General features: G+C 36.6%; 3 protein-coding genes across 5 annotated transcripts; 2 read left to right on the top strand and 1 right to left on the bottom strand.

Annotated features, from left to right (window-relative positions):
- Nucleotides 1-435: 435 nt before the first annotated feature.
- LOC107762339 (1-aminocyclopropane-1-carboxylate oxidase homolog) lies at nucleotides 436-4187 on the top strand. The gene is made up of 3 exons (XM_016580685.2): nucleotides 436-1156; nucleotides 2061-2382; nucleotides 3830-4187. Exons 1-3 carry the CDS (start codon nucleotides 633-635, stop codon nucleotides 4079-4081), a joined length of 1098 nt encoding a protein of 365 aa, XP_016436171.1. The 5' UTR covers nucleotides 436-632; the 3' UTR covers nucleotides 4082-4187.
- Nucleotides 4188-14317: 10130 nt separating this feature from the next.
- Nucleotides 14318-21429, top strand: LOC107762338 (polyamine oxidase 2). Of its 2 annotated transcripts, XM_016580681.2 has the most exons (10): nucleotides 14318-15305; nucleotides 16793-16908; nucleotides 17183-17271; nucleotides 17373-17486; nucleotides 17689-17776; nucleotides 17938-18023; nucleotides 18129-18231; nucleotides 19614-19711; nucleotides 19812-20241; nucleotides 20838-21429. In XM_016580681.2, exons 1-10 carry the CDS (start codon nucleotides 15266-15268, stop codon nucleotides 21138-21140), a joined length of 1467 nt encoding a protein of 488 aa, XP_016436167.1. In that variant the 5' UTR covers nucleotides 14318-15265; the 3' UTR covers nucleotides 21141-21429. The 2 variants fall into 2 exon arrangements, with proteins under 2 accessions (XP_016436167.1, XP_016436168.1); XM_016580682.2 differs by lacking the exon at nucleotides 17183-17271.
- Nucleotides 21430-21573: 144 nt separating this feature from the next.
- LOC107762336 (protein DETOXIFICATION 41) lies at nucleotides 21574-25486 on the bottom strand. 2 transcript variants are annotated; one of them, XM_016580680.2, is made up of 8 exons: nucleotides 25150-25486; nucleotides 23788-24332; nucleotides 23252-23338; nucleotides 23112-23168; nucleotides 22784-23022; nucleotides 22250-22368; nucleotides 22039-22125; nucleotides 21574-21851 (listed from the first exon to the last, which is right to left on the bottom strand). In XM_016580680.2, exons 1-8 carry the CDS (start codon nucleotides 25450-25452, stop codon nucleotides 21798-21800), a joined length of 1491 nt encoding a protein of 496 aa, XP_016436166.2. In that variant the 5' UTR covers nucleotides 25453-25486; the 3' UTR covers nucleotides 21574-21797. The 2 variants fall into 2 exon arrangements, with proteins under 2 accessions (XP_016436166.2, XP_016436164.2); XM_016580678.2 differs by having other exon boundaries at nucleotides 21574-21797.
- Nucleotides 25487-26274: the final 788 nt, after the last annotated feature.

The following is a 26274-nucleotide window of genomic DNA, read 5'->3' as shown; positions in this document are numbered from 1 at the left end:
TATCTAAACTTCTTGTTGTTTGACTAGTTGCCTCATAATACCAGTTGACCATTAATAAAAAGAAAAAAGAAAAAAGCTTCTTCTAATAATAAAGGAATAAACTGTACTTATTTTCTATTCCTACTACTGCGGCACGTGGATCATGACTAAAAAAGATGATAGGCTTATTTCAACCATATAATATTAAATTATAATTTTATTTAAAAAGAACCATATATATATATATACTTGGTGCCCAAGTACCACCAACTCTATGGTCACTTGTTGTTCTGAATATTTTAAATATTAAGGACCATACTTTGATTTTCCAAGTAGCACTAACTCTGTTGTAACTTTCATGTGCTTACAAATATTTTAAAATGGACCATACTTGGTGTCCAAGTAAAATTAACTATATGGTCACTATAAGATGCTTATACTGAACCAATATCTAATTCATCTTTATCTCTCCTTCTAATCAAAACTTTTGTGTTTCTCAGTCCTTTATTTCTTTTTTTGGCACATCTTAAGTGAAATTTTTATGTGCTCTCTTTAATCAAAGGGTTTCTATTGCTAGTTCTCGAACCAGATATATATCTCTGATTAATTAAGAGCAGAAGATTCGAACCATCCCACCACACCTTTCGGCCAAGATGGATGTCCCCGACACACAACAAAATTATGATAAACAAAGTGAACTAAAAGCCTTTGACGACACAAAAGCTGGTGTCAAAGGGCTAATTGATGCTGGGATTACTAAAGTACCTCGAATATTTATTCATCCAGAGGCCTTAGAAAACCCCTCGAGCCCCAGAAAAACACGTTTTATTTTCCCATTAATAGACCTTCAAAACATCAATAAAAATCCTATCAAGCACAAAGAAATAGTAAATAAAATTCGAGATGCATCGGAGACATGGGGTTTCTTTCAAGTGATCAATCATGGAATTCCAGTGTCAGTACTAGATGAAATGTTGCGAGGAGCACGTCGTTTTCACGAGCAAGAAATCGATGTTAAGAAGCCATACTATAGTCGAGATGTGGCAAGGAAGGTGATGTATAACTGCAATTTTGATTTGTTTAGTGAGAAAGCTTTAGCAGCAAATTGGAGAGACTCACTTTATTCTGTTATGGCTCCAAATTCTGCTAAGCCAGAGGAGTTGCCTGAGACGTGCAGGTACTTTTTTCGAGTTTAACTTTTATTCACTGATAATTAAAAACATGTAATGTCATAATAATTGCAATTAATAATCTGGAAAACCAGTTAAATACATTAATATTGGTTGTTGTTGGCCCGGGGGAGTTATAATGTCGGTGAATATAAGTTCAATTATTTTCTGAAAACTAACTTCATCTGTTTCATTTTATATGACACTTTTTCTTTTATTATTTTCTCTATCAAGCTAAATTTTCAATCATTACGTTGTTAATATAGTATACAAGTAAACTTAATATCTTAAAGTTCAATTGGAATTCTGTCCTATAAAATTAGAAAGAGGAAGTAATTAGGAGCATGATACAATGAACTAAAGAAATTTTGCTTTCACATCTTTTAGTATCAAATAATCCCTCTCCTAAAATATCTGAGCTACTCGGGTAAAGTTACTGTCATTTGACCAGAAGTTTACGTGTTCGAGACGGGGAAATAGCCTCTTACACAAATACAGGGTAAAATTGCATACAATAGACCCTTGGGGTCTGGCCCTTTCCCGAACCCCGCGATAGCAAAAGCTTAGTGCACCGAGCTGACGATAGTTCATGGTTCTTTTATGCTATTAGATAATTTAACCTAGAATAACAGGTAATTGTTTTATAAGAAAACACATATGGTAACTAAAGAATAGAATAATAACACGTTACAATGTGTTAGTATGACAACAACAATAATAGATCCAGTGTAATCCTACACGTGGCCGGATCTAGGGAGGATAGTGTGTACGTAAACTTTATCCCTACTTATGAAGGTATAAAGACACTATTTCCGATAAATCCTCCGCTCAATAATAAAACGTGTTAGTGCGATTTGTGTATATAATATAAAATTCCATTTTAATTTATCAACTTTACTTGCATTCTTGCAGGGAAATTGTAATAGAGTACTCAGATCATGTGATGAAATTGGGGTGCAATTTGCTTGAGTTATTATCAGAGGGTCTTGGTCTCAAACCTAATCATCTCAAAGAAATGGACTGTGCTGAGGGACTTGGCATTTTGTGTAATTATTATCCAGCATGTCCACAACCCGAACTTGCAATAGGCACAAGCAGACATGCAGATAATGATTTTTTCACAGTACTTCTACAAGATGATTTTGGAGGACTTCAAGTTTTTCACCAAAATCATTGGGTTGATGTTCCTCCTATCCATGGAGCTTTAGTTATCAATATTGGTGATATTCTCCAGGCAAGTCTTTTGTATTCTTTACTTCTTGACCTTTTGTTTAGGGTCAGCTTCGTGTACGAAGTATTCCGCGTTCACGCAGGGTTCGGGAAAAGGTTGTACCTGCACTGATGCAAGCATCAAGGGCTAGTTTCACGGCTCGAACTCGTAACCTATAGGTTACACGGAGACAACTTTAATGTTGCTCCAAAGTTCCCCTTCACTTCTTGACCTTTTGTTTAGGGAGCGTCCCGGGGCACGAAGCATCCCGCGTTCATGTAGGTCTATGAAAAGACTGCACCCCAAGGGGTATGATGTAGACAGCCTACCTTGATGCAAGCATCAGGGCTAGTTTCACGACTCGAATCCGTAACTTATAGGTCACACGAAGACAATTTTACCGTTGCTCCAAGACTCCCCTTCACTTCTTGACCTTATGTTTACGCATATACTTTACGGATAGTCATCCAACTATTGAATTATTGTATCAAAGTCATAATACTAGTTTTTTTAATTGAAGAAATAACTCAATTATACACATATCATAGAAAATAAAATGAAAAACAGAAAATGCTAGTCCGGTCCTGGAAACACAAGTGGCCGCTACATAACAACTTAGAGGGTGTTTGGCTAAGCTTATAAGCTGGTCAAATTGGCTTATAAGCACTTTTTGGCTTATCTACGCGTTTGGTAAAATTAAAAGTGCTTATAAGCCAAAAATAAGCCAAAAGTCATAAGCTGGTCTCCCCTAACTTATCAAATTTCAGCTTATAAGCACTTTAGGTTTGACCAAAAAATTTACTATTCTATCCCTAAAATATTTTTTTTAAAACAAAACTCTTCATATGTCAGTTCTTCAATTGCTTATTATTAATTTCAGCACTTTTATCCAAACACATAACTACTTATTTTTTAAATCAGCTTCAACACTTAAAAGTGCTTTTGAGCACCTAATACTTATCAGCTACTCTAAATTAGCTAAGTCAAACTTACAAAATATCTTTGTGCCATTACTTAAAAGTTAAAAATATTATTTTCTAAATCGCTTTAAAAAAACATGATGTACCACATGGTGGAAGAACGTTTGATATTAGCTAGGTTGGGTCAAGAAATGAGCTTTTTATTTTTTAAAAGTTGTATCACCTAATTGGTTATGTACGGTGAGTTGCTGGCATGACATATTTACATAGTGATTTTATACATATGAGAACTTATAACTTATTCTTTTAAAAAATTGAAATTAGCATTTTTCGGTTTTTTTTTTTACTTTTAATGTTATATAGACATACTTGAGTTATTCTTTTATTATAAAAGTTAGTTTTGCGACTTTGATGCAACCGACTGAATAATAGATGATAATCCATAAAAATTACCCTTTCTATTTTCGGCTGATATCAAATAAATCTTTTTTTTAATCAATTTTAATAGGTCACTGTCATTTTTTTTTTTTTTTTGAACTTTCGGTTTTCAGCTCATATCAAATGACAAGTACAAAAGCATAGAGCACAGAGTGCTGGCAAACAAAGTTGGTCCAAGAATATCAGTAGCAAGTTTCTTCGGCACAGGGCCATTGGCATCTTCAAGGATTTATGGACCAATTAAGGAGTTATTATCAGAAGACAATCCTCCAAAATATAGAGAAACTACAATGAAAGACTTCTTTGAATACTCTAGCCAGAAAGGACTTGATGGCAATTCTAATTTGTCTTACTACAGAATTTGAAACTTACACTTTGTTTGGATCATTGTTCCCCATTGTTTTATAATGTATTGTATGGTATTGTACCGTATCGTTTTATGAATAGAATATTTGGATAGATTGTATTGTTTATTATTGTTAAAATATATTTTGTTGTTTGGTTTCACTGTATCGTACTTTACTATAACTGATAAGTTTACTAAAATACCCTCAATTATTTAAATATTAAATTTATCAAAAATTATGTATAAAAATAATTTGAAAAAAACAAAACAGAAGAAGGCAAAACACCTTAAGAAAGCAAAACAAAGGAGTACATCTAATTAGAATTGAGTTTAAAGCAAATTAGGAGAAAAAATAAAACAGAAGGCGGTACTTTAGCATTGGCCTGAGAAAAAACAAAGTAGGTTATAGGTTGGAGATTTGGAGTTAAAATAGAAAAAAAGATAAAGGGTAAAATAGAATTGTGGAGTAATAAGTTAAGACATAATTGGAAAGAAAAATAGGAAACAATCCCACCACGCCAAATCGGTTGTTTCAAAAAATGGGATTTTTCATTGTTCCGAAACAATGAATTTAACAATACAATACAACCAATTTTAATGAAACAATAAAAACAAACATTGTTTTGGAATAACAATACAATACGATACAATGAGGAACAACCATCCAAACAAAATGTTAGATATTGAGTTGAAATAACGTTTTTGTGATTTAACTAGTAAATATATATATCCTTGAAGAGGTCCATGCCCGACCTCTTCCCTTGTACCAAAGGGTTATCGTCGTCATCCTCATCCTCATCCTCGTTATCGGAACTCGCTCCGGAAGCTGAAGACGAGACCTCGACCTCAGCTCGAGGCCAGTGAGACTTGGGCTTCTTTGATACAGGGGATTCGGCAGTCGTCCCCTTTTTCCTCTTCTTACCCTTATCGGGCTTAGAGGACCCTCCCTCGCCGACAGGAGGCGGTCTCATTAGCACTCAATCGCCAAGGCCTACGTGAGCATAGTAATCAAAATTTATCAGCACAGAGGATATGGGGAAGAAATATGAAAACATGATAGAGGCGGCAAGAAGGAACTTACCATGATTCTTGGCCACCCACCGCGATTTAGCCAACTCAGGCTAAGAACGATCGGGATAGGGGAGCGAGGTATTTAATCCCCTAATCCACCCCAACAGGTCCGAAATAGATTCAGGATACCAAAGGGCGGCTGTGTGAACAAAGGGAAAGTTAGTTTTTTTAGGTGAAAGTAAGAAGACAATAAAGCATACTCAAAGAAGAGGCACTTACGCTTCATGTTCCACTCCTCTGGGAATGGCATCCACTCAGCCGAAATAATGTCTAAGGTCCTTACTCAGACAAACCGGCTTATCCACCCCCGATCCTTGTGCTCATCGATACTCGAGAAAAAGGGTTTCGAAGATCGAGGGTGAAGATTGATCAAGCCTCGAAAAAGACGGGGGATGTACAGCCTGATCAGACGATCAAGGGTAAGAGTCGTACCTTTGACTTTGCTGGAAAAGTAGTGAAACATGTAAACTATCCTCCAGAAAGAGGGGTAAATTTGGCCAAGTGTCACCCGGTATTTACAATAGAAGTCGAGAATGACCGGGTCTATAGCCGGAGAAGAAGGGTTCGAGGAGTCGACAGGGCCCAAGGTGAACGGGTATGTGTATACATAAAGAAAACCGGCCTTATGGTCCGTTATGCTCTCTTTAGGGCTAGGGATCTCAATCAGCACTTTCTTCTCCCATTGCCGGTCCGCCCACACTTTGTCTATATGCTTCACAACGCTAATGAACCAAGACACATGTTCGCATCGACCCGGCGTAGATAAAGGTCTCTCGATGGAAAAATCCTTCATACTATCGAACTCGGTGGGTGTACACTGTACGACGGTAGGTGCCACTTTGGTCTTACCCTTGGATTTATTCTTGGATGCTCGAGGTAAAGAGGCAGCTTCATCTTTTTGAGGCACTGTCTTGGAGGTCCTGGCCATGGCAACAAAAAGTTTTCTTTTTCTCGAGAAGGAAGGCAAGAAACCAAGAACAAAAGAAAGAGGGGCGCAGAGGAAGATGGATTTGGCTCTGAAAGCTTGAAGGAATCACAAAAGTTGAGTCACTAAGCAATTGGGGTATTTATAGAAGCCGTATGGGCAGCGGAAAAACCCAACCAATAATGGTTCGTGGGCTTTTCGATAGTCGTGTTGACAGCGACCCTTGTGTGGCCGTTGAGTTATGGCATTTAATGCCCTGATAGGCTGACGTCATGACGGGTGCAAAAGTTCAAAATCGTTTTCTATCATCTTACTCTAGGAAATGCGGGAACTATCTGTATGCGGTAAAATCGGCGGGACCAATTTTCGGCCATTACGATGCTTCGTAAGCACGTTTTCCAAAGGCTCGAGGCTACGGTCGGGATTTACACCCGAGGGGTCATCAACGTATGACCTCAAGACAGTGCAGATCGACAGTTATGGTGAAAAAGTGTGAAGTTCTATAGGTGCGCGACTAGAGCTGACAAAGTCTAGTAGGCTAGTTAGGACCCGTATCATGGCATTAAATGGTTGTACCAGCCCCATATCTTTGTAATAAATGTATTTGTACTATGTTGGGATTCCCTCTCATATATAAAGGAGATCCTTGTCATTTTGTACAGGATATCTGATGCTCAATACTAAAAAATACAAGAACATTCTCTCTACTCTCTAACATATTCTCTTGATCTCATTACTTCTATTTATTGCTTATATTCATTGTGTTCTATTTATTGTTCTTCATTTATTGCTTATTATTGTCCATAAAGAGCTGTCATTGAATTTATCATAACTGTTAATTCCCCCTCGATCGCCCCTAGCCGAGCATCCGATTCGACCTCGGGGCCCGTATATGCCAGCTCGAGGCTAAACAACTAGCATAAAAATAGATCACATATTTTTAAAACCACAAAATTAAATCTACATGTTATTACCATTTTCGAGGTAAATAGCTACTGGACATTAATGTAAGTAATCCATACATAACAAACTCTTGATTATTATTCACCGTACAAATAATTATTTTATTACAACACCCGGCATTATAATATTTGAACAAATGAACAGTACGTTTTTTCAATATCTGGTTTTGTTAAAGTTTCTCAAATCAGCTAAAGTGTGAAATATCTTTGTGTAGATGCATCTCTCTAATAACAACAAAAACAACTCACTATAATCTCATTTAGTGGGGTCTGGGAAGGGTAGTGTGTACGCGGACCTTAACCCTAACTTAGGGTAGAGAGGATGTTTCCAAATAGACCCCCGGCATCCTTCCCTCTAAGAACTTTCCATCTTGTTCTTGGGGAGACTCGAATTCACAACTTCTTAATTGGAAGTGGAGGTTGCTTACAATCAGAGCACCTCTTGCTTACCATGTCTCTAACTTGTTCATTATCTGAATTCTCTACGTGGTGTAGATGTGATGACAACGATAGATGCTTCGTATGTCTCCTTTGCTTTTTGCTTTTTCTTTTTTTGTTGGCTTATTCTATGTTTTTCCATTAATGAGATACATAATTACATATAATAGAAAAGATCTCAAGAAGGCAATCACATGGTCCCTGCAAAATTATAGAGAAAAGACCACGTTTACTATCACACAAGATCAGTCAGTTTAAAGAACATAGACCAACGATGAGAAAGAAGTTATTTCAAAATTAATTATCCCGAGATTGTTATTGTACCTTTTTATAAGGATAAATTATCCTAGGAATAATATGCGATATTTGTGACTGATCAAAATGGGAGTTAGACGAGATTTTTGATTCATTCTTCAAATTTTCAAACTTAGAAACTCTAGAAGTGATTTTTCAAAGAAGTCTTCTTCCCCAAATCATTGGTAAGTAATTCTAAACTAGTTTATTTCAATCTTTCACTACTTTTCCTAAGATTTCAATATAAAATCTAGTGTGTTCATGGTGGAAATTGGGGGTTTGGGTAGAATTAGGGATTTTTATAAAATGGGGATTCAGACCTCAAATTGAGGTCAGATTCCAAAACAAATTATATAATCGGGCTCGAGGCCAAATGAGTAATCGTATTTTGGTCCGAATTTCGGGTTTGGACCAAGCAGGTCCGGGGTCGATTTTTGACTTTTTGGGAATTCTAAATCTATGCATTGTAATTGATTCCTTTAGCAATATTTGATATTATTGAAGCAATTGTGGTTATATACAAGTGGTTTGGATGCAGATTCTAGGGGGAAAACCCCGATAGAGCTTTTAATTGACTGCGGAGTGAGGTAATTGCCGTGGTTAATCTTGACTGGAGGGAATTAAAAACCCTCAGACTATGTGCTATGTGAATTTCATGTGAGCGACGTATATGCAAGGTGACGAGTGCTTATACCCCACCGAATTATCAGTTTACCTGATTTTCCGTTTTTTCTTAATTGTCTTTTTCCTTGTCTTAACTGTTATATGCTCTAAATGCTTTCCATGTTTAACTGCTACCTGTTAATTAATGTCTTCTGCAGTTAATGATGTTAGACCTTTTCATAGTTTCCCTGCTATTTGACTAAATTGACTCACTAGCACATTCTAATTGTCAATTACTGGATTGGTCTCGCTGAGTAGTATTACTTATGTAGAACCCTCTGTTGTACAAGGTTTTTCTTTTTTGGTTCCGTTTGGTATTTATTGATTGTAAAGGTTTTCCTGGTACGAATTATTAGTTTGACTATGTACATTGAGTACTTAATATTGATATGGTGGGATTGGGTTGCACGTCACAATATGTGGAATAAGGGTGAAATGATATGGTGGAATAAGGATGAACTTGTATTGATACAGTGAGATCGGGTTACACAACGCAACAGGTGGAATAAGGGTGGATTGATATGGTGAAATAATGGTGGATTATGATACTGATATATGGTGGGATCGGATTGCGCGCTGCAACATTTATATATTATCTCTGTTGTTGATGTCATTACGGTGAAATAAGGGAGGATTCTGTGTTGTACGGTGGGATCGGGTTGCGCGCTGCAACAACCTATGTGTTTTCATTTCTTGAGTTGTGTTGGTTTTCGGTATTATCATTTTGAAATGGTAAGGATTGGTAATTCTGGACGACACTGGTTTTTTTATTTGAGGTTGTTGTTATTATTTGCAGTTGACTTTTCTTATCATGTTCTGTATTTCCTTTTTCTGCCTTTTATTATATATTGCGTACAAATTGTAGTGTGAGTGACCCGCCTTAGCCTCGTCACTACTTCGTCGAGGTTAGGCTCGGCACTTACAGAGTACATGAGGTCGATTGTACTCATACTACACTCTACACTTCTTGTGCAGATTTTGGAGTCAGTCCCAGTGGCGGCTATTAGCGTGCTTGGATTGATCAACTCAGCGGAGACTTGAGGTATAACTGCTCAACGTCCACAACTCCTGGAGTCCCCTTCTTTATTTTTATTTAGTTGTGTATTTTCATTCAGACAGCTCTGTACTTATTTCAGAACCTTGTATGTATTAATCTAGTAGCTCATGCATTTGTGACACCGGGTTCAGGAATGTAATAGACTGTTTGGCTATTTTAGCTTCCGCATTATTTATTTTGGATTATTGCAGTTAAATCAGTTCTTCTTCATTATTTAATTTTAAATTGTTAAAAATGATAAAATTGTTCTATGGTTGGCTTACCTAGCAAGTGAAATGTTGTGAGCGCGTGATTTTTGCCCTATATGAATTACTCCTATAAAATTCAAGAAAATAAAAAACTTCATTATTCGCAATTTTATAGGATTTTATTAGAATTTTTGTTAATTGTTTACATTTTTTGTGCATGTTTATCTTATTAAAATCATAAAAAATATAAAAATATCATGTATTGTATTTAGGATTTATCTTTACATTTTTAGGATCAATTAGCTAATTATTGATCATATTAAAAGTGAAAATCACAAAAATGATTCATTTTGCGTTTTTAGTTTTAATTTTAGAATAGTATTTTTCCTTTTCTAATTTAGAATTAAAGAACCTTTATAATTTTTAGAAAGTGGGTAGTGTTACAATTTAAATCAGTTTTAGGTTTAATTTAGTTTTGTTTCATTAATTATAGTTTAAAGAAAATTGAAAAAAAGAGAAAGGAATTAAGTGAAGGTTGTTACAATTTGGGCCAAAACTTAAAATTGAGCCCAAACCCCACGTTGGTATTCAACCCGTCCGACCCAATTCCAGCCTTCCCGGTCCCGTTCCCCGATCTCACCAAACGACGCTGTTTCAGAGGTGTTTAATCCCAACCGTTAATCTCCATTGATCGAACGGCCGGGAACTGAGAATTCATTTATATTTAAATGTCCGAAATCAACCCTATCCCCCCCCCCATTCGAACCCCTTCCACTCTTTCACCTCTTTCAGTCAGGAAACCCTAGATCCGCCGCCCTAAAATCCCACCGTCCTAGCCGGTGGCACAACCCCAATCAGCCCCAAATTAACACCACACCACCCCCGTTCCCTCCTCTTTCCAAACACCCCAACCGTTTTCCCCAAATCTTTATCAAGTTCTTCGAATTTGAGATTGAAGATTGGAGTTCCAAACCCTAACTTACCCAAACTCGCCCAAATTTGCACCCTACAGTCCCTATGTCTCCCTAAACCCAAAATCCTTGGCAATTTCCCCAAATGAACTCTAGAATTTGTTGAATTTGGAATCTAGGATTTGACCTAATCTCGGGGTTGGAATTGTGTTGAAGATTTCTGCTCATCAGGGGCTCGAAGCTCACCTTGACAGAGCATTCTTGATTAAGAGTGTTCACTGGGGTGAGTTTCCAGCTTCGATGAAACATTTCGAGTGGCCAGTCATTCATCTCTGCTTCCTTTGCCAATACTCTCCGATTTCTTTGGTTAGTCTTTCATTTTTCCTTTTCTTTTGTTGTTATTTGTTTATTTCTATTTTCATCTCTTCTTGTTTCTTTCTCTTTCTTTCTTTCTTTCTTTCTTTCTTTTTGGTTAAAATCGATTTCTGCTTGCATGGTAGATTTAAATTAGTTTATAGTAATATTAGCTTAATAATATAACTTATCTTTTTAGTACTTTTGATTTCGTACTTGTTTTTTTTGCTCCATTCTCCTTTTGTTTTTGTTTCGTTAGAATTCTGATATCAGGAGTTTACAACTCCATTGGCCTGTTTTCTTGTGGTTTGTTGGTTTTGGATTAGAATTTGGGCTTCATAGGTCAGAAGCCCAGAAAGGGGAAGGGTTTCAATTCTGGTTGTGTAAACCATTGTTTGGATTTTAATAAGGTAATAACAGCCTTCTAATATTTAGGGGAATTGGATAGGGGGAATCTTTCCTAACTGCTTGGGGAAGGTTCTAGGAAGGTGGGAATTAATTGGGTAGTTTAACAAACAGGTTTAAATCTCAGGATCTGAAATGAAAAGAGGAAAATTGGGGAAGGGGTAAATGGTAAAGTTTTAAATCAATTTTGCTGCCCTAAAGCTGGCTATAAAAGACTCATTCCCTTCATTTTCTGGAAGGATGAGAATACCAAAATAGAAACGGCTGAGATATACACTATGAAAAACACTCAAGTTTTCTGCATTCTTTTGGTTGGAAATTATTTGAAATTGTTCTTTGATTTTCATTGTTGAAAGAGTTTAAAGGTCTCAAGGGATCTCTACTTTGTTTGGGGGTTAAAAATGGTTTGAAAGAGCTGAATATTGCTGGGTTAATGTGTTGATTTACTGCTATTTTCTGAAATCCTCACCTTATTTTGTTTATTTTGACTTCCAAGTATTTCCTTGGCTCTTATGTAACATATGAAGTGCGAGTCTAAAAATGTGCAATCAAGTTGGAAGATTTGAGGATGAATCTCAATTTTTGCTGAATATCAATCTATGTTCTTTAGAGTTTTTTCTTGTCTACGTGTTAATTCCAGTGCTTTCATGTATTTCCATTCAATCATGTTGATATTCTTATATTTCATCTTCAAAGTGTGTTATAGGTTTTAGCTTGTTATGTGATTGAGCTGAAGGTCTTTGTATTCGAACATTTAAAGGGTCCGAATGTTTCTGTAGTGCAGGCTTAAGTCAGTTAGGGAACATTATATTGGTTTGGTTTAAATTTGCTTAAGTTGATGTTTGAATTTCAGTTCTACATTAATGCATGTTATGATTACATGGCTTTAAAATTTGGTCTTAAGTTTGCATCGTTTTGAGGATTTTAGTTCAAGCAGGGGGTTACATGTTTGATAATCATTGCAAAATTAAACTGGTTAGGTACTGATTAGGATATGTGAATAATTAATTGATAGTTTCGAACCCCAGGTGTATGTTGTCAGTAGAATATCTCAGAAAGATGTGCAACATGTTATTGGAATATTGTAGTTTTGGAATATTGCATATTATCTTATCATATGTTGATTAATATCACTAGGGCCTTATTCAATCCTGGCTGGTTTGTTTGTGCCAAGTTTGAGGCAGTGACTTGACCCAAACGAGGTCTCCTAGGCTGTGGCTCTATCCTTGGCAGGCCTAATGATATTAATCATTAGGCTCAATTTCCCCTTGGCAGCCTCAGCTATTCCCCTTCTCCCATTGGGCTCAATTTCAGGCCCAAGCCTCTTCAGTTTTATTACCCCTCAAACAACCATCTTGAGGGGCGATTTGAGCTGGATCAGTTGGTCAGCAATGGGCGACCTTATGCCCAGCCGCGCGCCTAGGCTCGTTTTGAGCCCAATTTTTGATAATTCACTGAGTTTAAGCCCAAACCAATTGACCTTAAAGGTTCCACACCCACCCCAACTCTATTGCCAAAATTGTCATTTACTAAGTTCAAGACATTTGCAATAAGGATATCCTTTGGGCCTAATTAAACAAATTGAGGCGTGCCATATCAAAAAAGACCTATAATTTATGGCCCTCTTAAGATTAGATCAAGAAATCACTTTAAGAGAGAGGTTTGAGGCGTGCCATAAGTAAATTAAAACATCTATGGCCCTCACAAATATTATAATTTAGATATTAAAAATGAACTTCGTAGTTTGCTTTAGGCGCGCTAATTATAATTATCACAGCTATTACTAAAATCCGGGGGTACATTTCCTGTGGCCCGGTTCTAATTTTCAACAAGGTTAAATAGAACGTGTCGTGAATCACGGGTGCATTTCATGTAGCGTGGCTTGCGATGTGTTTTAAATAACCTTGAAATAATTCCTTAAATAAATGGAAGCGATTTTAAAGTTAAAAATGCACATAGGTTTAAAGATGTTTTAAAACCATATAATTAGACCAATAATAATAGTTGAGTGACCGTGCTAGAACCACGGAACCCGGGAATGCCTAACACCTTCTGCGGGTTAACAGAATCCCTTACCCGGATTTCTGTGTTCGCGGACTGTAAAACAGAGTCAAACTTCCTCGATTCGGGATTTTAAACTGGTGACTTGGGATACCATAAATTATCCCAAGTGACGACTCTGAATTTTAAATAAAAATAATCCCGTTTCGATTGTTACTTTAATTGGAAAAACTCCATTATACCCTTCCCGAGGTAGGAAAAAGGAGGTGTGACAAATGTTAGGCGCCATCACGGTACCAACGGTGGGAATTCCGGGTCGTGACAATAACTAATCCAGAGATTAATTGTACCGTGATTTTATCTTAACCAAACGTGTAATTAACTCATTTCAAATTTAATCGTGGGATTAATTATCCCTTTTCCCATACCAAACGAGCTAAAATGTCTAAAATGAATATCGGGTGAATTCTTTTTGTTTAAAAAATGTATTAGATCACATACCAGATACAGAATCCAATTTCCCTTCCTCCTCTGTTTACTTGTTAAATCTATATAAGGTACTCCCTAATTAATTAATACTTTGCACGACTAATATAAATATAGTAATCCAATGAAATGCACTATCATTCAGTCAATGTTGGTGGTGTAATAATAATAATTGTCAAATTGAGTCGAAGATGCACAACTACTATATTAGTGGAGCAATAAATGCACCACACACAATTGTTTATTATCTTTAAACCCTTCTGTATTTTGTATGATATTTTAATACCTATAAGTAGAAACATGATCTCCTCCACTAGTTTGATGTCCCTTACTTTACAATGCATTCCCAGATGCAAATCATGTGTACAATATGAATCTTAAAAGGTTTGAATTCACATGGTATTTTATATGGTTCTCTACTTATTTTATTAAAGGCAGTTAGTTGCATAAGGTATTTCGCGTTCACGCAGGTTTCGAAGAAAGGTCGTACCTCAAAGATGTAATGTAAACTGTCTATCCTAATACAAGCATTAATGGTTGTTTTAACGGTTCGAACCTGTGACCTATAGGTACACAGAGACAACTTTATCATTATTTCAAGGCTCACCTATCCTTATTTTACTAATAACCTTTAAGTAAAAATAATATTAGAAAACTAGCATGTGTAATGGAATTGAAACAAATAATATACATGAGTTACATATATATTATATACCGATCGACTATTTTAAATTTAAGTAATTAGATAAGCAATTATTTGGTGAGTTCTTCTAATTATGTATTAATATCATAATTTAACTGGTTGTCTCCGTGTTTTGGGTTCGAGTCGCGGAATCGATTACTAATACTTGAGGTGCAACTCTTCTTGGACGCTTCCTAAATACTAGATATTTTGTACAATATTTTCGAATCTCAGAATATTCTTAATTCAGTCACCTCCTTCCACGTCTACGTACGAAACACCAACCATAAAACCATAAATATCCCAACGCTTTTCCTTTCTTTTCCCTTCGTCTTCCCAATTCCTCCTCCTCCAAAAAAAAAAAAACTCGATTCAGTTTCATTTCTCAAAATCCCAATTCTCTCTCCAGATCAAACAATTCTTCATTCAACGGAATTGTTAATTTTTCCGTAGAATTGTTTCAATTCTGATCAGGAGAGAGAATATTTTTAATTTCGATCTCCATTTTTTTGGTGTTTTTACCCTTTTTGCCCTTCTCGCTTTTGTGTGTGATACGCATGTGTTCTAATTCTAATCACTTCATTACTTTCTTTTTAATCTTTCTTCTCCATTTTTCCCCTCAGATTTTCAATTTTAGGAGTAATAATTGTAGTATCAACAACTCATTAATACTGAGATTCTTATTAAGATAAGATTTTTAACGATAATCTTACTTAATCCCATTATTTTTGTCGGGACGATTTCCAATTAATCGCATTTTTTAGCCATGGATTCTCAAAACAAGAGTAATCGTCAGTTCCAAAGAGGTTTGTTTCTTTAAAGTTTTAATTTTTAATCTATTTTTCACTCTTTTAAATTGAAGTTCGTACTTACTTTTGTCGGTGGAAAGATTTTTTATAAAATGTAAAATGATTTAAAAAAAATCTATTTACAATAGACAACACTTACTCTAAATTCTATATTTATTTCTGCTTGTACTCAAATTCAGTTCGTTTAGTTTTTAACAGTTAAATTTTGTATTATTGAGCTGAATAAGCCCATTGACGGTTGATTTATCAATTATAGTTTATTTAAAACTGTGTATACTGCAGCATCAGAATGTAAACTTTTGGTTTATTTAATAAAAAATCCACTTTTAATGTTTTCAGCTTGCAGGAATATGCTTTTCTAACATTTTCTGACGCCACCTGTTTTTCGTCCTTTATATCAAGAAACAATACTCCCTTTCTTTCAAAAAGAATAAACCTATTTCTTTTTTAGTTAGTTTAAAAAAGAATGCCCCTTCTTGGGAAAGAATTCAATCTTAATGAGATAATTTATAGCCACACAAATATTCATAGATTTTTTTGGATCACAAGTTTCAATTTTTTTTTTTCCTTAGACTCTGCCTATAGTCAAATAGGTTCAAACAAATTGAAACGGAGGGAATACTACTCCCTTTGTCCTAATGTTGTTTGACCGAGTATAAACAAAAATTAATACTTTTGAAATTTGTGATTTAAAAGGAGTCATAGATATTTGTGTGACTATAAATACAAAATGAGAAGCTTAAAGTTAAATTCTTTCATCATTCTTCTCGGACAGACTAAAAAAAATCACATATATTGGGATGGAGGGAGTAATACGTTAGTCTAGAATTTCTATGCTGGAGCAGGTCTGGACAATGTCAGAAAACAACATATTGGTTTTATTTGATAAAAAAATTGTTTTTGAAGTTTTCAACTTGTAAGGAATATGCTTGTAAATGGGTTTCTGTCAATGTGATGCCGCATATTTTTCATCCTCTATATCAAGAATAATACTGACCCCAATTTCTGTGGCGTAGTTGTTGCTTTTACTATATCAAGATTAATAATGCGGTACTAGTAGATTTTCTATCTCTGGACCAGGTTTATAAGCGCAAACCTTTTTACTGCTTAACCGCCATTTAGAAGATGCTTTGTCCTTCCTTGTTTCCCGAATTAGCAGCTATCCTGCTTATCGAAGAGGCAATGTTTGCTAAATTTAGCATAAATGAGTTCCTGATTAAAACTTAGACACGGGACAAGACACCCGATAGTTACAGTCCTTTTATGTTTTGGGATCCGAAGCACGTGAAGCATTAAAAAAAATGCAAGCATTAGACCAGTTCGTATTTTGCTTATACTAATACAAAATTTTGTCACCTTCTGTTTTGGCTGTCTATATGATCATTTCAAACATGAATTTATACATTTCTGTGTCTGATCTTATGGATGCTTATCATTTTTCTCGGTAAAAAACTTTATTAAGTGAGTTGTTATTTTCTCCCTAGCTCCTTGCTTCTCAAATGTTGGACGGAGATATGTGGCCTCGCCATCTGTCATTGTAATAGGTGGTGGGATGGCAGGCCTTACAGCTGCTCGTACTCTTCAGGATGAGTCATTTCAGGTATGCCCTGGAAATATGTAATAGTAGAAATATGACCATTTTATGATTTTTTATTTACTATAATGGTGATGGTGGGAAGGGGAGCCTTGGTGTAACTGGTAAAGTTGCTGCCATGTGACCAGGAGGTCACGGGCTCGAGCCATGGAAACAGGCTCTTGCAAAAATGTAGGGTAAGGCTGCGTACGATAGACCCTTGTGGTCCGGCCCTTCCCTGGACCTCGTGCATAGCGGGAGCTTAGTGGATGTGCATCATGAAGATAATATTCTCTTGCAGGTTGTTGTGTTAGAATCACGAGATAGAATTGGAGGCCGAGTTCACACTGATTACTCTTTTGGTTTTCCTGTTGACTTGGGTGCATCATGGTAGTGAATTGTTGTTTTTTGAAATTATGACTTGTATGTTTATTACACGGTAAACATATGCATTTTGCTTCCGATGGATGTTAAGATTTTAACTGGTGTAGGTTACATGGCGTCTGCAAAGAGAATCCTTTGGCACCTCTTATTGGAAAATTAGGACTGCCTCTCTATCGTACAAGTGGTGACAATTCAGTCCTGTACGACCATGATCTGGAAAGGTTTATACTCTAAGCTCTCCTTGCCTTTCATGCGTGTACTTAATATGCATCAAATCCATGCATAAATACTTACATGATCAAGTTGATATGCTTCTACATGTCATTATGTGCAAGTCTGGAAACACTAGTGATTGCTAATTTTGGGATAGTGACCTTTCTAATCACGTATAATAATCAACTAACATATCTTTCTATTCTCCAGTTATGGGCTTTTTGACATGGATGGAAATCAAGTTTGTCAGGACTTAGTTGCAAAGGTTGGCGAGACATTTGAGAGCATTTTGAAGGAGGCATGTTCTCCCTTTTTTCTACCACTTATATTTCTGAGTCATGATTTATGAAATATCTAATTCTTTCCGAGTTTCGTAAGGAAAGGATCCTTCTTCCATGTCTTTAAAGTATGTATATTGTGGACATTTTCTGACTATGAGCTGACTCGCTTTGTCTGCAGACTGATCAAATTAGGCAAGAATCCAGTGAAGACATGTCTATCAGTCGTGCTATATCAATGGTTTTCGAAAGGAGACCCGATTTAAGGTCCTACTTAATTCTGTTTGTTGACATATTGACCCAACTCCCCGAATCACCCAAAGAGGAAAAAAGAGCATTAAAATTTTTACTAAGTGAAAATTGTTAATACAGGTTGAGTGGCCTTGCTCATAAGGTGTTGCAGTGGTACCTATGCAGAATGGAAGGCTGGTTTGCCGCGGATGCAGATACCATATCACTCAAGTGTTGGGACCAGGTTGGTCTCCTTGCCTCCTTTTGACAGAGTTAACTTGTTGGAGGAATGCTCACCTTCTCATTGACAATTGTCTTTCATAGGCATTTGAACTGGTTATAGGAACTTGCTGATGTTAGAAATGGTCTTACCGTAGTGTACACCTGAAAAGATAGCTTGTTCAGATTCTATAATTCCTGTTACCGTATGGTGTCTGTGTCAGCTGTCTAGTGTAGGTAATAAGTAAGATATCTGGGGATGAGGAAAAGAAGTTACTTTTTGACAATATAGAGTACAATTGATAGTAGTGAGCAGAATGCTTGGCTGAGGGATTGGAGTTGTCAATATAGTTATTTAATGTTTCATGAAGAAGATAGCAGTATATGCTTGACCAAGCGATTAAATAGCTTCAGTCCAGGAAAAATGCCTCAGGCATGATCTGCAATTCCACGTCCTCAGCTGACAACTAGCTCCGGTGACTTATGTCCACAATTTCATGCCTAAAGTTACTTTTATCTTTGTTAAAAGCTTTACACCCCAGATTCTCCTTCAATCGCACAAGCTCTTCATGTCAGGATGTCCAGAATGTCTGGGTCATGTCTAAAAGATAATAATATTATATGCCATTCTCACTTCTTAAAGGATTCAAGTTAATTTAAATTATGGTATGATGACTCCCTATAACACTAACTGATCAACTACTGAAGTTTTTCTTCTATTGTTACAAATACAGTAAGTCATTAAGCTCTATGCTTAGTCAAATTATATCATATGAAATAGGAGAAAAGAAATTGATTGTTTATTCAACATTTGAATTCTACACGTAGCTGGTCTTGTCGGTAGCTGAGGATATAGGTGACATTGACCATTGTAGCTTTTTAACTTCCTACTAGGATCATGAGTACCATGGAGGAGTAGTGTTATGTGTCATGAGCTGAATTAAACTTTCTTAAACATCCATCCTTTGTTTTCTTTTTCTGGTTTTTAGCATCCAGTCTTCCTCATTTTAATTTTGAATAACTTCTTTGTAAGATCAGTCCACTGGTATATTGCTGCATTTTTTTATATGAAGCAATTTGACATGAAAAGATAATATTTAAGTCTTGTAACTTATTACTAGAAAATGCAAAACCTCAGTATTAGAACGTGGCACCTCTAATAAATGTGAAGGGATCATCACATCAGCTCAGGAAAGCTTAGATCTCCTTATAGCTGTGTCAGAAGAATCACTACATAAGATGTCTGAAGCTCTGAAATGTCTCTTCTATAAAGAATATGTATTTTAATTATATGCTCCCCTATTGGTCATTTGACAAGAAAAACATCAAACAGCAAGAGTGTAGTTTGTAGTCCTTGAAAAAGTTGTTTAAAGTGTTGCCTTACAGATTCATGATTTTTATATACAGGAAGAATTGCTTCCTGGTGGGCATGGTCTTATGGTCCGGGGATATAAGCCTGTCATCAATACACTAGCAAAAGGGCTTGACATTCGGTTAGGTCACAGGTAAAGAACATCTCCCTGACATCCCACCCCTCACCCCCTGCTGGAAACAAAGGACACTAGCAGTTCCTATGACTCATTTGTTCTTGGAATCATTCCTCAGGGTTACAGAAGTTGTTAGACGTTATAATGGTGTGAAGGTAACAGTTGAGGATGGGAGTTCTTTTGTAGCCGATGCTGCCATTATTGCTGTTCCACTTGGTGTTCTAAAATCAAATTGCATCAAGTTTGAACCAAGATTACCTGAATGGAAGGAGGCCGCCATTAAAGAACTTGGTGTAGGAATTGAGAACAAGATTATTTTGCACTTTCAAGACGTGTTCTGGCCAAATGTTGAGTTCTTGGGAGTAGTTGCAGAAAGCTCATATGAGTGCAGTTACTTTCTTAATCTTCACAAGGCTACTGGCCATCCTGTCCTTGTTTATATGCCTGCTGGACAACTGGCCCGTGATATCGGGGAACTATCAGATGAGGCTGCTGCTAATTTCGCATTTAAGCAACTTAAGAGAATCCTTCCTAATGCGACTGCTCCAGTAATGTTACACTTTCTTTTTTGCTCCTATGCATATTTTTTGGGTTTTACATTTTTCGCGTTGCTCTGAAAATTCCCTTCTCTATTTTGTTTTCTCAGCATCGTTATGTGAATTAACTCTTTATCATACAATGTTGGTTTACCGCTAACTCAAGATGTTAGTGGCTGACAAGTTTTAGTAACGGAAATCTTCCTCTAGTTTATTTGTTCTCTGGATGTTCAAGAAGCATGATTAAATGTCTGAAGCATCATGATCTTTCTTTAACCCATTAGTAGTTTTTTTGGTCGAACATGATGCTTCTGAATCAAATAGTACAAAGTTCTAGAAATTTTGTCTTAAACCAATATGTAAAGACTAAAGATCTGTACGAATTGTCTTACCCATGTTTGTGACTTGCGCTGACTTTAATGTGCTTGTGGGTTCTTTCAAGAAAAGCATTTGACTGGTTTAAGATATCATACAAAGGACTGTTGAAGCAATTTATTCTGAGTAGTCCTTTCCCGTTACATCGTTGTAATTACTATGTTTTTATGAAAGTTATATTATCCTAATAATCACAGTATCTCACTCTATTTATTCTCCTGGTCTTGGTGCAGATTCAGTATCTTGTTTCTCATTGGGGTACAGACACAAACTCACTGGGATCATATAGCTATGATACAGTTGGGAAGCCCCATGATCTATATGAAAGGCTGAGAGTACCAGTGGATAACCTATTCTTTGCTGGGGAGGCAACGAGTTCAGATTACCCAGGTTCTGTACATGGTGCATATTCAACTGGATTGCTGGCTGCTGAGGATTGCAGGATGCGTGTCCTGGAGCGACATGGAGAGTTGGATATTTTCGAGCCCGTCATGGGTGAGGAAACACTTATTCCCATTTTGATTTCCAGATTGTAACTCGTAGGTTCCGATATACAGAAACAGAAACACTATGAATTAGTTGCCATATGGGATTGAGTTGACACAATGTGGCTGGCTGCTTAACGATAAATTATTGAAATCACACGGTTTTTAAATGAAATTTCAGCATCAGATAACATGAGTAGTCTCTCCCCGGTGAACTAGGTAATAGAGGACATTTTTGTAATATGGTGCTATAGCTGTGAATTGCAGCTTGTAGTGACACTGAGTTTATACCTCTGAATTTTTGTGGTTAAGAAGATTATTTTATGAATACTTTATTTTTGCATAATGAGGTGCATTCATTTCCCAGGTTTCTTTTCATTTTGGCAGATGCAACACTAAACATTTCGTTTTTTCATCTCTCATCACATATATAGTAAGATTCATTTATCTTTTGGTAAACTTCAACTACCAAATGCTAAAACTACTTGATAACAAATACTTGCTGGGGCTTGAAGAATTTGTGACAAGTTTTCAAGGAAAATTTATGCATTTTGATGTGAAAGCAAACACTCATTGTCAAAATGTTCGTTCATCGTCATGGAAAAATAGTTATGAATTTGTAAACAGAAACTCTCTTCAAGGGCTGTCTGCAAGATCTTCACTTTCTCTATTTCCAGCTTCCTTTAAGCGCGCAGCAGCGGTTGCAACCTACATTTCAGTTGAGAATTTGTAGCGAGTAACATGTATAGTTGAGACTGCATTCTGGATTTATAGTCAGTGAGTTCATAGTCAAACGTGAACACATACACACACCCAAGCATAAAAGTTTTTGCATATGTAACTTATGAGTCAAGCTGAAAGCAATGGGTTCAGTTGAATTCACAGAATCATTAGCTAATGCCAATGTCGAGGCGAGTTTGAAGTAATGAAAATGGAGCAGCAAAGTTACCTCAGTATTCCAGTTTGTTCTGGCAGTTAAAATAGATAATGTGCATGTTTGTAGGACAACTCCTGCAATCATACCCCACCATATTCCCTGAAAGAAAAACCATAGTGATTTTGTATGTGTGAGGCAAAAGGCCAGAAAAGGAGGAGAAACATAATTTCTGAATATCCAATTTTGTTAAGAAGAAGAAAAAAAAATGAAAAAAAAAACTCACTGCTTCCTGTAAACTTGTTTTGAAGCCAAGAATACATCCAATTGGGAGGCCAATAAAATAGTAAGTAGCTAGATTGACATATGCTACCACTGCTTGCCATCCACTACCAACAGCCACACCTAAAGATTTGCAAGAAATTATGACAATCCACTGCTTGTAATCAGATTCAAGTAAACTTAGAATTTAATAAAGGATTTAAGTCATATACACCGACTGTAAATAGTTTTCACACTACCACGATAGCTTAACCTGTTATAGCAAGTAACTTAATATTCCTTTTGGTTACCGATCAATATAATTATAAATTATGTTGCTCGTATCCTCTAAAAATTATTGCAGCAGCTGTGAAGGATCCTCCAAAAGCTGCACTATTTTTTTAGGATCAGACACAGGTGCGGCGGAACAAAGACTATAAAGGTACCATTTCAAATGACATGATTCCATAAATATTTTTACACCATCAGTGCATATAACTTATAGTAACCTTTACTAAATTGGTTCTTTAAAGAGCAAGAATTGCTAGAGCTTCTTTACCAGAGAGAATAGGTTGAATGCCATTCAACCAAACAGAAATGGCAAGTAATGGAGTCAAATTAGAGACAGCCTCAATGACTTGAGTGTCACTTGTAAAGAGTTTGCTTAATCCAATCCTGAATATCAGCACAACAATGCAGAGAACTGTGCTGATCAGGATACTTGTCAAGCTCACTATGATCACTGAAAACTTGGCAACTCTTGGATGTCCTGCTCCAAGCTCATTACTAACTCGAACGCTGCAAGTATGAGTATTAACCACTATTGAAATAATGATGTTCTTTAGCTGCCAAATGAACCGATTCTTTAGGCGTATACTGTAACATACCTGGCTGCAGCGCCTAGTCCTAACGCGACTTGCATATCCCAGTTCCAGTAATTCATGCTGTTATTGTCACAAGAAGTTGTGAGCCTGAACAAGTAATTTGAGAAATAGAACAAGAGAAAGGAAGTTTTTCTATCTTTTACCAGATAGAGATGGAGTCTAATGAGATTGTAGAATTTGGAAGGAGGCCTGACACAAGCACTAGGCCTTGAGAGTACCATATCTCCAAGCTACATTCAGAAATGAATTAAAAATTATTACTACTTGACCATAAATTTTACAAAAGCCAGTTAGTGGCTGCTGAGCATTGGATTTCAGTTAGCCGGGCCAGGTTGCTACGGCCTATGTTGCTCGGACTCTCCGAAAAATTCATCGGGTGCATGTCGGATCCTCCAAAAGTAGTGTATTTTTGGAAGATCCGACACGGGTGCGGCATCATTTTCGAGAGTCCGTGCAACATAAGCTACGGGTCGCTAAGTGGTCCCTGGCCGAGCCCAATTCGCGGGTCACATATGTGAAACAGTCCCAGGCCGCTTCCTTAAAGAACCAGGTCGGTTAATGCATGAGGCGGGCCAGGTCGGTTAATGCATGAGGCGGGCCGGGCCAGTTAAGGCGGCCCAGGCCACTTGACAGGTCTAGTATTTGAGAGGGAAATGGGTTCTGGAATATCTAAACTAACCATAACATGACAGCTGAGGCAACAGTTAGCTTGAAGTAAGGCCAAATGCTTTTGAAAGCATCAATAGAGAGACCAGTCCAAGTTTCCTTGCATAAAGGACTAAAAATTATATAAAGATATTGCGCAACGACTAAGAACCACCACGAGAAGCTCTGTGCGAGAGAAGCTCCGAGAAGCTCATATTCCAAGACATCAACCACTAGCCAAGTAACCAGAACATGCACAACAAACACGGCGACAGCTATATAAGCCATAGGATTGACAATGTTCTGTGCCTGCAGAAACCTCTGCATTGGGCAGCTTATAGCAAATGCATAAAGCTGAAGGATCAATCCACGGGCGAATAATTCGCCTTGTTCAGAAATTGTGTCTGATTGCCCTATTGCTTTAAAAAGTGGCCCGGAGAACCAATATGGAAATGAGAGGAGAAATGCTGCTCCAAGGTGTAATATAATTGCTCTCTGGCATATTACTCCCATAACTGCATATCTTTTTGCTCCATATGCTTGCCCACAAACTGTCTCAACAGCACTTGCCATACCTAGCTGTTATCAAGGAGAAACATTAATTTTAGGAAATACAAACAACAGAAAGTAAGAAGAAAGACTTTGACTCATGAAATAATCACTATCCTTAAAGAATAGTATTGCATGGTGGAGGCGGACCCAGGATTTGAAGGTTGACGGTGACTTGTAGGATTCAACCAAAATCTGTATAAGGTGCCCACTACTAATATATCACAATTTTTCTAAAGACATATACATGCATATATGAAATTTTTGCCCAACTTTACGGGTGCCAGTGACCCCTCTTGGTATAGCATAGGTCCGTCATGCATATTATTTTGGTGGATACAACACAAGTTTCTTCAGGATACAACAATGCCAAACTAATCAACTTAGCCACTGTTCATAAAAATCAGAATTTATAGAAGTGAAACCAAGTCTATTTTTATCAGACATATTATTTCATGAGCAGACATACTTGTCAATCCCCCCGTCATATATTACAAACCATCTAATGAAACAAACTCTATTAAATGATGAAATGGTAAAACCTAGCAAAGTTTGCGAAGTCAAAAGTTATACGACAGAGGTGAATCCAGGATTTGAAAGCAGCAGGTGTATCATTTACTAGCATTATTTACATACCACTCAATAATCTTTGTAACTTTATATATACATATAAATGTATTGACTTTGACGCGTAATGGGTGCACGTGCATGCATTGTGTCGCGCTAATGCTATATCAGCATGACGTGTAGTGGGTGCACGTGCATGCACTGTGTCGCGCTTATGCTATCTCAGCAGTTACTGATCAACTAAAACAAAAGCATACATATAAAAAAGAACAAAAAATACCATGACACCATAAGCAAAGCCTTGAATTCCCACACTAACAATGGAAGCAGCAGCTAATTCCAATGAACCAAAATGTCCAACAAACATGAGTGTGACAAAACCAAGCATGTAGTTAAAAATCAAGACTATAATAACAGCCCCTGATAAAAGCCAAAGTAGTCTTGATTCCCATGCAAACAACTTGAAATACCCTTTAAAAGACACATTCTTGTGTTCCAAGAACTCTTCGATTTCGTCCGACGACATGTCTGATAACTTAGTTGTCATGTCAAGTATACTAGGTAGCAATGGCTGGTCCTCCATTAGTCCTGTTTCTCCCTGTCTTTGTCTCTTAACAATGTACCCTTTATATGCATTTAAAGGAACAGAATTTGAGTAGATGTAAATATTTTTGTACAAAATTCACTAAGGTGAACAGGTGCAACTACCAGTCCTGTTTGAGACTAAGGTATAGACTAGTATTTGACCTTTTCTTTTTTCTGTTTTCTTGATTTATTATTTTTACCATGAAAAAGGGTAGCTGGTAAAACCAGAGGAATAGTTGTTAAGTATTTTTTATAGTACAGTAGGAAGCTTAGGTATGGATCCTCTTGACTGTCCGAGTGGTGAAAAATGTTAGGTAGCCATGAAATTGCTTTGGAAGTTCCACGTTCTGTCTCTCTTGAATGTAATATGTCTCCTTATTCAAAACTAGCTAGTTTGTAGTAGGACTTGAGCCATTAAAGTTAGAATTTTGTCATATTATAAGTTAATATGTTCCTACTTACTGGTTAGTAATAAGCTTTAAATATTATTATTTTTCTTATTATATATATAACACAAATTTTTACTACTACTCTTATTTAATTTTGACATGATGATGATATTAGTTGAACTTAAAAAAATAAGTGAGGATTCATATCGCCGATCCCAATTATATTTGGAATTAAGGCATAGTAATTGTTGTTGTATTAGTTATTATGTTCAAGGGCACCATTTGACTAGCAAAGACTTAGAATTAGTTTTGACATTCAAATTATGTTTTATACTTTTAATAGTTACACCTGCTTAAGCGACTTGACTTGTAACAATAGGTAACTGCTTATAGCAAAGATCATCTAGGACATGAAAAATATAATAGATAAC

Source organism: Nicotiana tabacum, chromosome 8 (genome assembly GCF_000715075.1).
Source record: "Nicotiana tabacum cultivar K326 chromosome 8, ASM71507v2, whole genome shotgun sequence".
Taxonomy (NCBI): Eukaryota; Viridiplantae; Streptophyta; class Magnoliopsida; order Solanales; family Solanaceae; genus Nicotiana; species Nicotiana tabacum.
This window is presented reverse-complemented; position numbering and strand designations above follow the sequence as displayed.